The following is a 17772-nucleotide window of genomic DNA, read 5'->3' on the forward strand; positions in this document are numbered from 1 at the left end:
CCACCATCATCCTCAAATCTTAAGAAAAAAGTATTCTTTCAAATGTTGGAAGGATAAAATATTTTCGTTCTCCATCTTTATGAAAACAACACCAATCAAAGTAAAATAGACTACCGGTATCATTGCATTCCTAGTTCACTCACTGAATGTATTGATTTGGAGCTGTCAAAATCTACGACAAAATCTTCCAGGTGCTTGCAATCAGTACACGTAATTTCCCTAAGGCTGTCCTCATCTTCAAAAAACAGCAAGTGGCACTACGAACTTATCTGTTTCTCTGTGTGTCTGTGACTGTCGGTCACTGACATACGTAGTTCATGCTCAATTGTTTCATTCTGAGAAATTCACTTACAGGAAAAAAACGTTTGTTTCCGAAAAAAATATACATATATTGTAGTTACTCATCCGAAATGTAACGCGAAAAAAGTAACGCAAACTAGGTACGTTACTTAAAAATTTGTAACGCGTTACCGTTACAGTTACTTCGGGGAAAATGTAACGCGTTACTAGGAAACGTTACTTAAAAAGTAACGCGTTACTTGCGTTACGTTACTTCCCAACACTGGATAGAACACATCAGATAATATATTTCGTAGTAACATCAAAATAAAAATGAATAATCTGTTTCTTACTGAAAATAATTTTATATTAAATAATATTTTGTATGTTTCTGTCGAGTACTTTACGAAATACACTGCAGCGCAAGTAAACACTGTGAGTACAAAGTGAAGTGATTTACCACCGAAATTATTAAATAATAGACATCATTATCAATGAAAATCATATTTTCATTTTTACTTTGATGACACAATGTCTCGGTACGTTATTTACTCACATAAACACCTAAACTAACCGCTGCGCGTTCAAGAGAAACTGACAGTCACAAATGACCAATTTATGGAGTTTGAATAACAACATATTCGGAATGGACACAAGTAAGATCGCGTTGAGAAGGTAGTAAACACCACAGATTTCGGTTTAGTAACGTTGCAAGATTTTCATAGACCAATGAGAGTATACATACATACATACATGCATATATATATATATATATATATATATATATATATATCGTTTCATTTTATTATTTCCTTAGGTTTGAAAATATCATTGCACAGTATACGTTTATATAATCCATCTCATATAGCCTCTTTGCTATAAAAAAAAAACCGCTAAAACTCCAATTCATTTATATAGGTAAGACACATTTCTTAAATTTCTTCCAAATAATCATTTTGTTTTACTATATTTCGTAGAATACAAAATATTTTGTGAAACTCTAAAGGAAATCAGGAAGTGGCATTATTGTGCTTTCTCTAGAAGTTACTGCGTATTAAAATTAATAATTCAAATCTTCCTAAATGCTTTAAGCATGAAATCCAAATTATGTTACACTCGCAATCGGTTAAAAAAAAAAAGATTTACGAGTATTAGTCAGACCCAAAACTATTAAAAATAAAACCAAATTCAATACAAATTTTAATATAACATCTCTGAAACAGGAGAAATGAATTATAATGAAATTAGATAGCCAGGAATAAAATCGACTGTGTTGATTTATCACACATGCAAAACAAAACAAAAAAAAAAAAAAAAATCTTATTCAGAAACGCGGATCTAAAATAATGTTCAGTGTTCTTTCAACAAAGTTAAAACAAATGTTATGATAAATTCTCTATAGGCGAATATGTGCTTCATATAATGAGGTTCATAAAATTGGATTACCGACAGTTTTTGATTATTTTTTAAAAATATTATTTAGTTTAAAGTTTCTTGTTCCTTCGGCTGTAAGTAAATAGATAAATTTTAAATCATACTTCCAAGTATCTAATAGATAAGCCCATTTTGAGATTTATTTTTCCATTTATCCCACACAACAGTAGGCCCCACAGGATTTCAACATGTTGGCTATAAACGAGAGGAAACCCGGGCTTGATTTCTGGTGAATCTCATGTGGTTCGGATTCTACGTTAAGTTGTAGGTCCACGTCTCATGTAACATCAATGCTGAAAGGGAGGCTAAACTTCTATCCAATCAATGTGGCTAACAAGGAAATCTGTTCATTATATAAATTTGCATATGACTGGTATATATTATTCGTAAGAGGACAGGAAAAAAGTTCAACATTGTAAATGGGAATTACGCCTATTCAAAACAAATATATGAAATGCGTAAATAACAAAATAGCAGAAAGTCCCATCACCAAACTGCAACACTGTTGTCACTAATAATAAATATGAAGCTTGTATACGTAGATTTACAGGATTGAAATCATTGGGGCAGTGAGTAAATAAAAAAAGAGGGGGGGGGGCGTAAAAAAAAAGCTTTCCAGTACTGAAAAGTATATGTTTATGAAGAACGAGGTTGAAGAAAACTCATCACAATATTTTTAATAATTTTGATTAAAGCCAAAATCCTAGCAAATCACACTAGTGCACTAGTGTTTTGCGCTCAACATTCGTCATATCAGTGCTATAAAATCGAAAACAGATTATACAAAGGAACTACATTCAGGAAATCTATCGCCAGAAGAATACACTTCTTCTTAGCAATTTTGTAATGATATGATTTATAGATAGACTAAAAATTAATGTCTGAGATTTTATTTATTAGTTAAATGAATTAAAATTCATCACAATTACATCTCTATTTAAAAGAAAGGGAACTTTCAAAAGTTGAAAAGAATGACCAAAACCATCCTGAAAGAATTAGGTAATTAAATCTTAAAGCCTCCAAAGTAAATGATGACGTAGTTAATATTGTAATAATTTTAAAATAATACATATAAATAAGTATGGGGTTCCTCAATTAGAGTTTCAAATCATTCATTGTTTGTATGGATTAAATTTTCTGAAATATAAGAATTGTCAGAAAAACAATAATTCTTAAACTTTTGCAGATTTCAATAATTCAGAAACCACAATGATTCGAATTAACATTTTCTCAATCGGTTTTGAAAATTGAGATTTGTGTAGCTGAAAGTTGTGCGTGAAAACAAAATTCTCTCTCTGGCATTGCCTTAATCGTAAGATTTCTGGCCTCACTGGCAGGTCACTTGCCGCGAACTTGGGAGCTTCTGTGCATCATCAGTCATCCGCTAATCTCTTTGTTTTGCGTAAAAAAATACCTTCTTTTAAATCGACTATCAAATTCAGTCTTCTTTCTCTCCCTGTTTTTCTTCTATGACATCCCTAAAACAATAAATTTTTCTTAAATAAGTCCCGATCACTGTAATTTCTCTCTTCTCAACTATCCGCAGTCTTGTTCTGAAAGTCAAGAACATATATTCCCCTGAAAGATATTCACTGGCATGTATGTAATGGAAAACTCAGCAAGGAAACCGGGTTGGACTCTCGGCGGGAGCTCATGTGATTCAAATCCCACGTTAAACTGTAGGTCCACGTCTCATAAAGCTTCGCTGCTGAAAAGGACGCTAAAATCAAATCAATTGTTTTAAATTAATAATAATAATGATAAAACTGGAATTCTAGAATTGAATAAGGACCTGGTTCTCTAACTTTGTTCTACTAGCTAGTGTCTCCTGCCAAACTACCTTATATACTTTCGGTACTTTGTAGTTAACAGCACGTATGTTGAAATACAATGACATGCAATGTCCAGTAGTTAAATAAGTAATAAATTCAATAATATTGAGAGGACGCGAGAGGACAGACATGATAACTAAAGAAAAAAAGAAAAACACCAATATTTGTCTTTAAAAAAATAATTTGATACATTTCGAGCTCAACCATGGAACTTTTTCAACCTATCAACATGACAATACAATGAATATTAGCGGCAAATAAATCAAATGAAAGAATATGACAACTAAAATACCTGATTCCTTTCCTAGTATAGCTTCATGTATAACCCAATTTGAAATACACAATGTGTATTATCCTTTAAGTACCTTGCGGACAGCCACATTTTCATATTTATTTACTGTAACTCTAAAACCCTTATTTTACAGAATTAGTTATATGCTTTTTAATGATCGGAACAAGTTCCTTACAGATGCTAACACCATCACGTGTTTGAGGACGAATATTAGTGTTCTTCTTTTCTTTAATCGTCAAGCAATAGATTGTTAGAAATATTACGAATGAATTAATAAAACCATTCGAGAATGCTCCAAGAGCATTGCCAGAACGAACTTAAAAAGAATAGAGAGATGGAGCGGGAAGGATAACTGTCATTGTTCCTACAAGTAAAAGTAAATCTTTTTATCCATATTTCCTTCTGTTTCTCGCAAAATACCATCTATGACTTACGGTTCCCGAGGAAAGGCTTCTCAAATCTCTCGAAATTCGAACCTTCTTGGCCAATATCTGGGGAACGGTGGCCAGTTTGCCAGTAGCCACCGGTTACTATTTGGTACCATCCTCTTATATATTGGTCAACACCAATATGATCTCTCTATTACGGTTCCCAAGATGTGGATCCTTAAATCTGCCGAAATCGGAACTGTTTTTTGGCCAGTATATCGGAAACGGTAAGTCACAGAGAGATGATGTTGGTGTTGATCAATACGTAAGAGCATGGTAAACATTTTGGTACCAATATTCACTGGTGGCCACTGGCCAAACTAGTGGTCACCGGTTACTATTTGACACCAAAATGTTCACCATCCTGTTAGGTATTGATCAACAACAACATCTTTCTATGACTTATGGTTCCAGAGATATGGATCCTTAAATCTCCGGAAAGCGGCCATTTTTTTTGTCAATATCTCGGTAACTGTAAGAGTTACGAAAAAAAATTCCATGACTTTCGCAGATAGTTTTTTATGCTTTATCGAATGGAGCGCTCAAAACTGGAAAAAAAACGCAAAAAACAGACAGACAGACATAGAGAATACAGTAACGAACTTTTTAAGTTCGTTGAAAATTCTGTAATGGAAATTTTCCACAGTGTTTCATTCGAATTTCAGCTGTGTCGATTGAATGATATTGCACTATCTTAGTTCATTTCAAATTTGTTGATGTTGATTTTTAGTTTAGCGTCCCTTTCAGCAGCGAGGCTATATGAGACGTGGACCTACCGATTAACGTGAAATCCGAATCACATGAGCTTCCGCCGGGAATCGAACCCGGGTCTCCCACGCCATAGGCGCGTACGCTAACCGCTTAGCCACGAAGGAGCTCACCATATCAAATCTATTTACTGTCTTATCAAGAGATTGATTTCAACTTCGAAATTCATTTTTTTTTATTGGCTTCAAAATTTATAAAACTTTTATAAATAAATAAATAAATACAAGTGGGAAGCTTATACAAAACACAACTTCTCTTCAGTTTACATGACGTTAAATGTTACACCTGTAAAACAAAGAATAAATTACCTTTTACGAACTAAAATAGCACTTAAAAATGTTTTAATGAAATGTTCCAAGTATTAATGAATGCTGATTCATTTAAAAATAATTTTTCACAAAACTTTCTGATACATCTTTGACACATTTCAAATTACAAAGAACTTTTTGTGACCAATGGTGTTGTAAGGTCGTTTTTTCTTTCTTTTTTAAAAGAGACAAAGTCCCTGCAAACGTACTTGAATACTCTCTTCCCCAACCGACAGCTATATGATATTGTTATATTAGATTGAACTTAAAAAAAAAAAAAAAATCTTCGTCATCTTTGATTTTAGTCCGTTGATTTATGTGAGGAATTATTATTATTTTTTTCTTTTCTTCTTAGAAATAAATATTGGAATTGTTAAGGTTCGACTTTACTGATTTCTTCTTCGTGGTTTTTTTTTTTTTTTTTTAAATTTTTGGAATGTCCCTTCCTGAAAATTAAATTTTGTTGTACATAATTTTGATATTTAATTATATAATTTAAATTAAATTAATTTATATAAAACGCAAATTCATTTTCAGAAAGCAAAGAACTTTTAACTATATTTGAAGAAATCATAAATACTGATTCAATATAATTAATGGTAAAAGTGGGACTATCATCTGGATACGAGGAAATGCTCATTTTTGAAACTATTCAAATAATCCCTTATTACTAGAAATTGAAACATTAACCGAATTATGCAGAATACCTGTTTAGTCTTAGTCTTAATATGCTTGAGCTTCCTCATGACTAAAGGGTTAGCATACGCGCCTTTGGCATGGGAGATCAGGGTTCGATTCCTGTCGGGAACTAATATGGTTCGCATCCCACCTTAAGCTGTAGGTCTATGTTTCATATAACCTCGGTGCTGAAAGGGACGCTAAACTCAAAATTAAATCAAAATTTTTTAACTGAAATTTTGTTCTCTCTTTTCAAAAATGAATGCTTGGCAACCTATTGCTGAGGTTCATCTTGCAAAACTACTTCATCAATAATAATGTTCTGCCTGACTTCCAATATAAACGAGGAGTGTTCTTTCACAACTCGATAGAGTAAATTTTGAGAAACGGAGACATATATATATCTATATTGGATAGGTATGCATTTTATGCTACCAATCATCGAGCTGCGAAATCAGAATTGGTAAATACCGAAATGTGCAATGTGTATAGAATAGTAAATCATGAGCGTTTTGTCAGAACTCGATTTAGATTATGTACAATAATAACAAAAACGCAACTCCTGTCAAAAAGATGTTTTGTGCTCTATCGAGTTTTGAAAAAGCGCTCCCCAAATCAATATCGAAATTTAGTTTCTACGCTTGGATTTCGAAGTGCTCGTCAGTTTCACAAAATATTTGCATAGCGCTTCAAACTTGTACCTAGGTAGACTCGTTACATTTAAATATTTGAGAAGCTTGTTTTTTTTTTTTTGTATAAGATTTATTCATACTCAGCATAAGACTGTCGTAACTCAAAATACGTTTTAAATTGTTATCCTCTTACTGTTTAATAATTTTAATTGATATTTGAGAAAACTATTCTCTACAATAACTCTAGACTGAGTGGGAGAATCAGTATTGTCAAAAAAAAAAAGTCTTCAGGAGGCGATTTTTTATTTTACTAAGCATAAGTATGATTCACTTATACTAACAGTACCAACATGCAATTATTCAATAATTCAACTTTGTTTAGAATTGATTTATACCAAGTTAACCGGAGGTGAAGCATGACACATAGATCTACAATTTTGACTTATCTCATTTTGGCCAGTTTCTGACTTATAGGGTCTACTGTTTCTCCCGCGCAGCCTAGAATCAATATTGTATATTTTAAACTAATGTTACAACTCTGGAAAAAAAAAATGGAAAAGATCATTTTTCTCTTATGTGTAAAACTGACATTTCACTTTCACAGTTACGATAGGGTTATTCTGAGGGTACACATTGTTCAGTAAGCAATTTCTTCACATTCTCTGCATAATAGATTAAAATGATTTTGAGGCAACCAACACCATGATCTATAGAATTTTCATTTAAGAAGTCTCATAATAACCCGTATACAATTAAAAAATATATTAAAAATTAACTTAATAAAATAAAAGTACTGACGTAAATATCAATTGAATTGCCTCGGGAACAGCTACATAATTTCAGTCGATGAGCTACGTCGATTGTATTTACTTTATTCAAATAAAAGTTACTTCCGAGTTTCACAGTTGAGTTAATCATATAAATCTTTATATCAACAACTATTTGACACTGTGACTAAATACGTAATATTTAGTCTAGTTTGTTATTGACAAAACTGTCAAGCTATTATTAGATCAAAATTCTAAGACAAATACAAATATCTTTTTTTTTTTTTGAAAGCAGATTACTAACCAGAAATTCTTGTAAGCTTTTCAGGAAACAAAAATTACGCGAAATTTTCGATGAAATTTTGACTCTCAAACTGAAATTTATGAAGCAGTAAACTTGTAGTTTGTAGCGTTGCCCACACAGCGAGACGAGACGTCTTGTCTGTTGTCTCGTAAAAAATTGTAGCAGCCTCGTCTCAATTCTCAGAGGATTCTATTTCATTTCGTCTCAGTTTCGCAAAAGCTTTTTCTAGGCTTGTCTTGAAAACATCCTCGTCTCATATCGTTAACTTAAGTATCTCCCCGATTTTTTCTTAATTTCATCAAGAAAGTATCCGAATCTTTCTATGTCACGAGAGATCCAGAAAAGATATGATACAACTAAACCATATTTATTATTGAAGTATATAGTGTAATGTATTGCGTATCTTTGAACATTGATATATATCCTTCTCATTGTGTTCATATAATCATTTTATCAATTTATAGTTTTTATGCTATGAATCCTATAACATTAAAATAGTGTTTGAGATCTAAGGCTTGAGTGAACTAGCGTTGCCACGAGATTCGTCATATTTATCGTCTCGTCTCGATTTTCATCTTAAGAGAAAGACCCGAATTGTCATGTTTCATCTCGAATTTGAAAGCTACTTCTCTTCTCGTTTTCTAGACGACAAATTTCTCGCCTCACGGGCAACACTAGTAGTTTTGAGAAAAACGTTCCAGTTCACAATTTTAAATCAGAACAACAATTTGAAGCATTGGTATGTGCCAATCACAATTGTTTAAACAAAGCAGGCATTCCACGAATACTTTTTACTCCAGTGACATAGTTTGAACTGAATAATACCAAGAAACTAGAGACAAAATTGTGTCTAAGTAAATATAGGATCTACGTAATAAATAAATAAATAAATAATAGGCAATAAATGCAATCGCAATCTCACTGCAGAAAAAGGGTATACGTACATTTTGAAAATGGAGCAAGAGTTATTGGGTTCCAATTCTCGTAGAGCTTTTTAATGATTTGGTATATGCCTTTTTGGAAAGTGTTTAGCTGATAACTTTTTCAGCGCAGTTTTCATAAAGTAATATCTTTGGTAATTTTTGTAGTCACATTCAAAATTGGTGTTCTTCGCAAACTTTCCTTTTTCCAATAGTTTCCAGAATTCATGAACTGATTTTAATACAGTTCATATTAAAATAATAATAATAATAATAATAATAATAAATGTTTGTTCATTTACTATAAAGTATTGAAGGCCATACTATGCAAGAATTTTCTTTACCACTTATATGTATAATTCCGTGACAACCATAGCAACGAGATGTAGACGCTTACAAATCCAACATAATATGATGGAACAGAAATCTTGATGTTGCGTTAGTCAAAAAGGCTCACCTACATAGCAACCAACATGGCCAGAGCTGTAATCTTATATCGTCCTGCTTAAAATATGGAGGGTGAACTGTCAGTACCAGACAAATTTCTTCCACAGAACACTTGGAAATTGGCTAATTCGTTCTAACCAATTATTGACAAAACACCTTTAGTCATACAAACACCTCTTGTAAATATATGTAACTGTGAATAAAATTAACTTTTCTTACTACTCTTTGATTGGAAGTTGTGTGTGAATTCATACATAAATGTACATATTTTTAATGTTCCCATCCAAAAGTTTGTATCCTAAATTTCATAGAGATTTAGCTTTAAAATAATTGAATAGTTCGAATTATGAAATGCAACTCCATAGAAATTTCACTGAATGGATTTCAATTGTAGATTATTCTCTACAATAGTCTTAAGCTCGTCCTATTTTTTTTTTAAATGAAGAATATAAAAATGTAGGAAATTAACTAGATAGTATCTGTAAAATGCTATTAAACAAATTAATAACTGTTTCTAAGAGTACAAAATTGGTGTCCAATGATTGATATCATAAACAGCGCAGCTAAATTTCTGGTCTATAAGGAAAGGTTTGGAAGCATTTATTAGTTTATTTAACAACAATTTGTAGATACTTCCTGGCTTACTATCGTATTTCCGATATTCTTCATTGCCTTTAAGTTTTCACTACAATATGATAAAAAAAATGAGGGTAGATTTAGCGAAGTGACTTTGAATCTAGGAAAAAAAAACATCAAATTTTTTAAAATCATAGCCTTCCAAAACTGGCAAATTATTATAAAATCAAGCAACTACGTTTCAGAGTGCGCCGAGGTCGTAGTCATGTCCAAAATGACTGACGCATAGGCCCTATCTACAACTTTCTTGTTGTGGGAATATAATTTGATAATGATTTTGCAGGGTAGTTTTAACACTGTTACTATGTATGCAATCAGGAAATAATATTTGTGATAAATTTCGTAGGAAAAGAATTATAAATACGAAAATTAGAATGAGTGAATCAAAATTTTGCTAAATGGACAATAACATATTTTTTTCTTTATATTGTTTTTATTTACTGCTCTTTTGACATGAAATTTACCACATACATGCCTTTGCCCATTATAAACATACAAACATTATAAGAAATACCTGGCGAAATCGTTATCGAATTATGTTCCTACAAAAGCATATTTAGAGACATGCGACAATCATTTTGCACATGAGTGTACCTGTAAATATACCGCATTGAAATGTTGAGTTTGGTTAGAGTTCGGAAAATCTATTTAAAAATATGCAATATTATTTTACGAACCGTTTAAAATATTATTTAAACGTGCTGAAAATTGTAGTCTACATTACTTACTTCCAACAACGAATGTGTGTAAAAAGAAGACAGAATGACCAAGAGAGTGAATCTTTTCAAATCAGATAAGTAACGAAAAAATGGCTAGCTATTTAAAAATTATTATCACTGCACGTAGCTTTGTTTCATCACTTGAACTTAAGGGCTAAACTTTAAGATTTACTTTCGTGATTTTAGAAGTATATGAATAAATAAATATATAAATGGAAGTAAATAAGACTCGAACTATAACTTCTAAAATATGTAAGTACAGAAAATTTTGACCCATATATTATCTGAACTCCGGCAAAATTTTAATTTTCCAAATATTAAACTCACTCGAGCTTAAAAAAAAAAAAAAAGAACAGCACATGTAGCTATACTATCATGAAGTCATGAAATCCGGTCTTTACTGCATAAATGATAAGAGGGCATATTATACAGTTAATAAATAATACCTCACAAGTACACTTTATTTTGTAAGTACGCTGTGTTCCCCATTTTGCGCTTTTCCCTTTTTTACTATCAATAATTTCAACTGATTTTATAAATTACAATATTGCATTTTATTCGAAGAATACAGAACAGCATTGATCAATAACATCCTATTTTAAAACACAGCATTTCTTTATGCTTGTTTGTTCGGCGTTTTTTTAAAAAGATATTTTGAACTTCATAGAATTTATTTGAAATTTTGCGAACTTTGTATTATTTTATTTCAATTTCTAAAGATCTTTAAAACTTTGTAGAATTCTATTTTGGCTGTTTTCTTTTTAAATTTCATATTTTTTTTTATTTTCACGTATTAAGATTTTCTGAAATTACACAATTTCAAATTATTTTAACTCTACACCATTTTATTTTAAATCTTTGAAGTTTTACCTTCTTTTTATTTTAAAACTTTCAAATATTGCAACAAATAAATAAATAAACAAATAAATAAAACATAATATAATATTTTCCAATATTCAAGAATTCCATTATTCGAAACAGGCAGTTCTCCTCCACTTTCTCTCCAAGAAATCATTGTTGAATAATATCTGTACGTTGATTATGATGTCACTATTTCACTTGTTGAATTTTTCCACTATTACACTCTATTAGGGATGCGCACGAGACGAGTCGAGACAGGATTTTTCTGACAAAGTTCGAGTCGAGACACGGCTCTTCCAATAGAAAAATATACATTTTTCGAGACATCACTTTTACAGCACATTTTCGAGACGAGTCAGCCACAAATCTTGTCTCGTGCTCATCCCTACACTCTATGATCACTAAAAACATGGATTAAATTGTTAAATGTATTTTTTTTAACATCTTGCAACAATATGAAAGTAAGTTATTAAATTAGACTGTCAATTGTATTTTTAAGGTGGCTGAGCTACTAACATAGCCTATGTGAGATGGGATTACCGGTAACTGATTAAAGTGGGGTCGAACCACTACACGGATTATCCGATACAAATACTATTCCGCATCGTGAATCGGGGGGTTAAGCACAAAATATAAACGGTAAGCTTTTACATTTTTATTGTTCGGATTCCATATTAAACTGACAGCCTCCTAGGTATTGAAAAAGAAAGCTAAATTACAAGCAAAGTACATAGGCTGTTTGTCTCTATGAAGTGAAATTAAACATTTACGAAGACACTACATATAAGAAGCACTAGGCTATTTATATGGCTTTTAATCGGATGATAAATAACCAGCACATTGAATTCTATCGCTGTTGTCCCTAGCTTTCTATATTGGAATTTGTTACTTCATACTTCAAACAGCTCCCCAGTTACCTCACGATTATGTGTCGATATTGAAAATCCCATCACCAACCGGAAATAGAACGCAGAACACATGCAGCAAAGACACACATACTAACCATTTTAGATATTCAGGAGCACTAATGAAACGTTTAATGTATTATCTATTTTTATTATATAAAAACTACATTTTACGTTCTAATCATGGAATTATTGGTGTACTGTTAAAATTGTATCATATTGTATGCGGCATATAAACGTAATGCAATATTCATTTCGCTTTGTACTATGTATATCACTTACTACAATTTATTCCCTAAAATTAATTATTTGGCAAATCAAATCTGAAGCCAATATTTTAAAAGAATATCATGAATCTCGAGAAAGATGATTATCTCATATCATTTACTACCATCGATTCATCCTTTACTGGAATAGTTATGTGAATCGAATAACGAATATTAGCGAGAGCAAATGAATTAGGCTACTTGAATTTCAACCAATACTACTAAAGAATTTCACTACGCGATGCTTTACATATATCAAAAAAAAAAAAAGTTCCTTCCCTTAGAAAACTTCTGGTAATGATCCATGAAAGAGTCAGATGGAACTAATTAATCCTTAAACTGCTAAGATGAAGATAATATAATAATAGTGGTCAAGACCAGTGCTTCTCAAACTGTGGCTTGAGGACCATATTGAACGTCAGTCCAAAAATACAGAAAAACAAAATTCAAGTGAATTGCATATATCAACTATATTGCGCAGAGAGGTATGGATTATATAGACATATTATAAAATATGCTTGATAACCTTCCATTATTTTTTAAAATTTATTTTATTATTATTATCAATATAAAATTAAAGAAACTGCTATTTTAAAAATTTACGCATAAAGGATAAAAAAGAAGAGTTTTCGATGGGGCAAGAGTATAATGGCCCGTAGTATGATTCTGACTAATAAAAGTGGTCCCGCTTTAGAAAAGTTTGAGAAACACTGGGCTAGACAGGCATCTGTAAGGTTCTTCTCAGTCTCGTGTCTTAGAAAACAATATTGAATTAATTTTTCTAAAGTGTACGTAAATACAGTTAGCGTTGTGATAATAAGTGTTTCCTAATATTAATTATTATGATTATCATCTTGGCCTTTTCCGGCATTCTGGTTGGAAAGACCTGTCAAGGGTCGCGCACAGGGAGCGTGGTCGCTCTCAACTGGGCGGGCATGACTCGCTATGAAAACAGCAATAAAGTCATTAGGCAGAGGAAGATCACCACGCCTTCTGCACGACCCTGGTGGCTTCTGTTACCCACCCACCAGCCTCCTCTGGAATGCACCTCAGGGTTGGGGGGAGGTCCAGCGAATTATGGGACACAAAACAGCCAAGAAGTCTCCCTTTTTCAAAGCCTCGGGCTCTCCGACAACTAAATTACAATCCAAGAGAACCGTGGAAGAGCTTGCTCACAAAAACAACCGTCATTCGTCTTCAAAAGCGAGTTGTTAAATGTATAATTTACAACCGTCTCTCAAGTCTTCCCAAGAGAAACACACTTGAAAAGGTTAAAAAGAAAAAAGAAAAAGAAAGTAATGGTTCCACGCAATTTTATACAGAAGACACGAAGTGACTATTTCTTCTAAAATCAAAACTAGTCTCTCATCAAAACAGAAACAAAAGGCGACACACATAACATTCAAAGTATGTATATTGTAATATAAATTATATACAAGAATATACATTTAAATAAATAAATATATACATATGTACTGTACATCTGTCTCGTAATAAAGCCTCCTTTTTAATTCTCTTCTCCATTTTTTTTTTAAAAATATTATTCTGTGTGAGAAGCAACATTTATGAATTCTAATATACAAGACAACTTTTACAGGTTTTAATTTTGATTTTACCCTGAGTTTTAAGAATATTTTCATAAGTTACGTAAATCTCAGATAATTAACTGACGATAAAGTTTTTGTTGTAATGCATGAAACATTTTAACATGTATCAAAAAATTTACACAGAAACTGATTGAGAAGTTCCACGGTTTAAAGTTCATATATTTATATTTTTTATGTACAAAAAACACACAAATAAACGCCCCTTTTAATAACTTGAGTATATAAGTAAATCCATTGATTTCATTCGTGTATATAGCCTATATCAACATTTGATAATATACTGTTCTAAAAATATTTAACTGTTCCAAGCTTAGCTTCCCCCCTCCCATATGGTTCTCATTGTTTTCGAAACTAATGGAAATTTTTGTGTTTAAATATATACTTTTTCTTTAACATTGTGATAAGCAATTAGAATAACTGACCATTTTTCTGATTTTCACAAATTTCATATTAACAATAACAGGCAGTAAAAGAATCTTATTGAAATTGTGCAAATAGAGTATCCTAATAAATAGGTAAATAATCAATTTTTAATGTAAGTGTATTTTAGTGTTAAGACCTATTTTAATATTAGAAAAATGAAGGAGAAATATCTGACTTACTATGATATTCAGCTTCCTCCGGCACAGCTTTTGAACACAAAACACTTTTTTAAAAAAAAAAATATTTATAGATATTTATAAAAACAAACACACATATATTTCCATTCATCAGTTATGTCATATCACGTCACAAAAAAACTTTCACACTTCATTATTTGGTCATATACTCTGCTTATTCGCCTATTCAATATTTTAACACTTTTATCTGGAATCATAGGTAAATAGTCTTTGAATTCAGGATCAGATTCTTCGAAGACTTTTTTCAAAATATCACCAATGTTTCTCTTTTTATGCAACTTCTTGATCACATCCGCTGTGCTCTTCCTGAACACACACAGAGCATCTAGCATGATTGAGTGATAGGTTTCGTACTTGTCTAGTAAGCGATAGCCATGCAATAGTCCACTTTCATTGTCAAAAAACAACAATAGTCCCGTGTTACTATCACGGGCAAGATTGTGCGCTGGCGCGTCCATCATTGTTGGGTTCCACTGTAAATTATACAAATTGTTCACTACACGGTCCAAATTTGCGGTCAGATAATCAAATACGATGAGATCTGACCACTGGGCCAACTGAATAAGCTGGTCACGGTGGTGAACTAAGTCCAAATGGATATCAGTCGGGAAGAGTCGCCTCTCGGACGCTCTAAACACTGAAGGGATGTATGCTGGCGAAAGATCGGACAAGTATTTTGTAAGAACCACTGTCCGGTCTTCGGCCCACTGCGCAAGGCTCAGCTGAGCTCGAACGGCAGTCCATTGAGGATCTCTCGGCCGAATAAGGGCTAAAGTTGACGGCACTAAATTACGTAGTCCCAATATACGGCCCAAATAAAAACTAAATATCTCTCCTTGAATTTGGTCTAAATTTTGACGATAGCGGCAACATGATTTCGTGCCGTTTTCAAAAGTAAGAAGTCTGTTCTGCATTCGTCCACAACCCTCTTCAACTTTGACCACTGGAACACGGCGTGTGAATCGTCGCCAATCTTTTGACGCTTCCTCAGTAAAACCAGCAGGAAGGGCGTCTTCGACAGCGGCGCTCCAATAGATGCCGTTGACAACTCCGTTGCCTGAAGAACGGCCGCGGGAACCGTGCTCCTTTTCTTCTTCTGATTGATTCCTAATATTGGAAGATGATGTGGGTGACACTTTGGGGATTAAACTGGGTGTTATGAAGGAAACACTGGAGAAATGAGCACGATTCTCAATGGGTGGAGAAAGTTGCGAAGAAGAGTCATAGTTTGAATTTGTTGTATTGACAGGAATGTCTGGTACACTTGTTACGGTAGTTCCTCTATACAACGTCCTTTGCAATTCGGGGGCTAAAACTGTCCTATTCCCTCGTAAGTAGGCACTATCCGGCGGCAGCAAGTAAAGGGGGATAGTGACGCCGACGACGATGCCGAGCGCGAAGGCGATCGCCGAAGCGGCCAAGCACACCGCCCGGAAGGAGTAAGTGGGCGTGGGAGGCAGGGACACACCGAGGATTCCCCGCATCACGTAGAGGTCGGGCCCGTGACTGCAACACGGGTACTTCATCACCGTTGCTTCTTCTTTAACTACACCGCCATGTTGAATCTACGCTCACAGTGTTTGGAGTTCTCGCCCATTCCACACCATCACTGTTTACTTGTCTTCTTCAAACACTAGCGCATATTTCCACCGGGAAATTCGTTGACACAAGAAATTTCTCTCCTCCTTGTCAAACTGAAAAGTTGTCACACTTGAGGACCAGGGAAGGGCAGCTGCACACATAAAAAAAGTAAAAGAAATATTTCTTCTTTTAAAAAAAAATGTTGTAGAAGAGAAGCAAAGCACGCGGCACACTAAGCACTAACAAGAAGAAACATGTCAGTTCGTTAGGTACATGGTTGCTTCTTCTGATTACGCCTTTGCTGACTTGCCTTTCCAGATATCGAATGTCAAGAATCTCGACCAGAGCAGGCCACAAAGCGCGAACAAACCCAGCCGACTGATGCGAGCGAAGTCCCTGACTGCACTGTGGTTCTGAACTGGTGGCTGGACTATGAACTCTCCTCCCTCCCCACCACAACCGGCTGAGCTCAGCTGCACCACGGGGTTCCACTGCCTGCGCCCGCCTTCTGAAAAATCCCAAAAACACGACAGCTATTCCCACAAGAATACAAGCAAGCAACTCATAGCGTGGTCGTTCAGGTGTATGAGTTAACGAAAGTACTGAGGTTCGATTCGAAAAATACTAAGCAATAATGAATAACACACATATATTCCTTCCTCTCCCCATTCTCTTCAGTGCCTCTGTGTGCGAAAAGTCATAACACTTCTCCATTTTATGACTCTCGATTTCAATCACGATGTTTATTTTGTTCATCGTAAATTATAAAAATGTGTACATGTCTATAAAATGCCCACCTTTGGACCCTCCCCAATGTAACTCGTTTTGCTTATTTTTTTGTCTCCCCATCCAAGAGTCCTCCCACCCACAGTCAATCATAGAGCACACCCGTTCAAGGCCGTCATTGAAGGGAGTCTACAAGAGGAGTCCAGGAGGTCCTTGGCGCCTGAAAAACACAACGTAGCGCCTATATCTTTCGCTCATGTGACATTTCACACCTCAGCAGAGTCTTCTCTCCCTTCCAGTACACAGACATAGTTTATTTTTTTTTTTTTAATTCTCCAGACATACTTTCCACTGAGACGCCTTGCTTGCATGTCTCTGTGCCCTCATGGCCGAAATTCTTCTTAACGGCATACATTGTTCGTTGAGGACGAAACATTTTCTTACGCAACTAAAAACCGCACCATTAGAGATATTTTGCATACCAGATGGGTGCTGAATATGATTCATAAATAAGTATCCCAAAATGTGATTTTGCAACTCATTGCTGTTTCCAATACCAATACCAAGGAGGATTTGATATTCCTTTTTCAAAGGAGTTATAGAGGCGTTGCATGTAATACAGTGTGTCAAGTAATGAAAAAGTCCTAGATTTGAGTCCTGAATTTATCATATGGGTGAGTTCTTTTCAATTACTGGTTCCCAAATGCGCTGATCCGGGACGTGTAAAGAAAAAACAAAAGTTTTGCAAGTGACTTGAAGTTG

General features: G+C 33.8%; 1 protein-coding gene across 1 annotated transcript; it reads right to left on the minus strand.

The window, feature by feature from the left end:
• Positions 1-5620: 5620 nt before the first annotated feature.
• On the minus strand, positions 5621-16733 carry fj (four-jointed box kinase). The gene has a single exon (XM_081747734.1). The coding sequence runs from the start codon at positions 16227-16229 to the stop codon at positions 14808-14810; it is 1422 nt and encodes a 473-aa protein (XP_081603860.1). The 5' UTR covers positions 16230-16733; the 3' UTR covers positions 5621-14807.
• Positions 16734-17772: the final 1039 nt, after the last annotated feature.

This window comes from Thermobia domestica, unplaced genomic scaffold (genome assembly GCF_964235325.1).
Source record: "Thermobia domestica unplaced genomic scaffold, izTheDome1.hap1.1 HAP1_SCAFFOLD_544, whole genome shotgun sequence".
NCBI lineage: Eukaryota > Metazoa > Arthropoda > Insecta > Zygentoma > Lepismatidae > Thermobia > Thermobia domestica.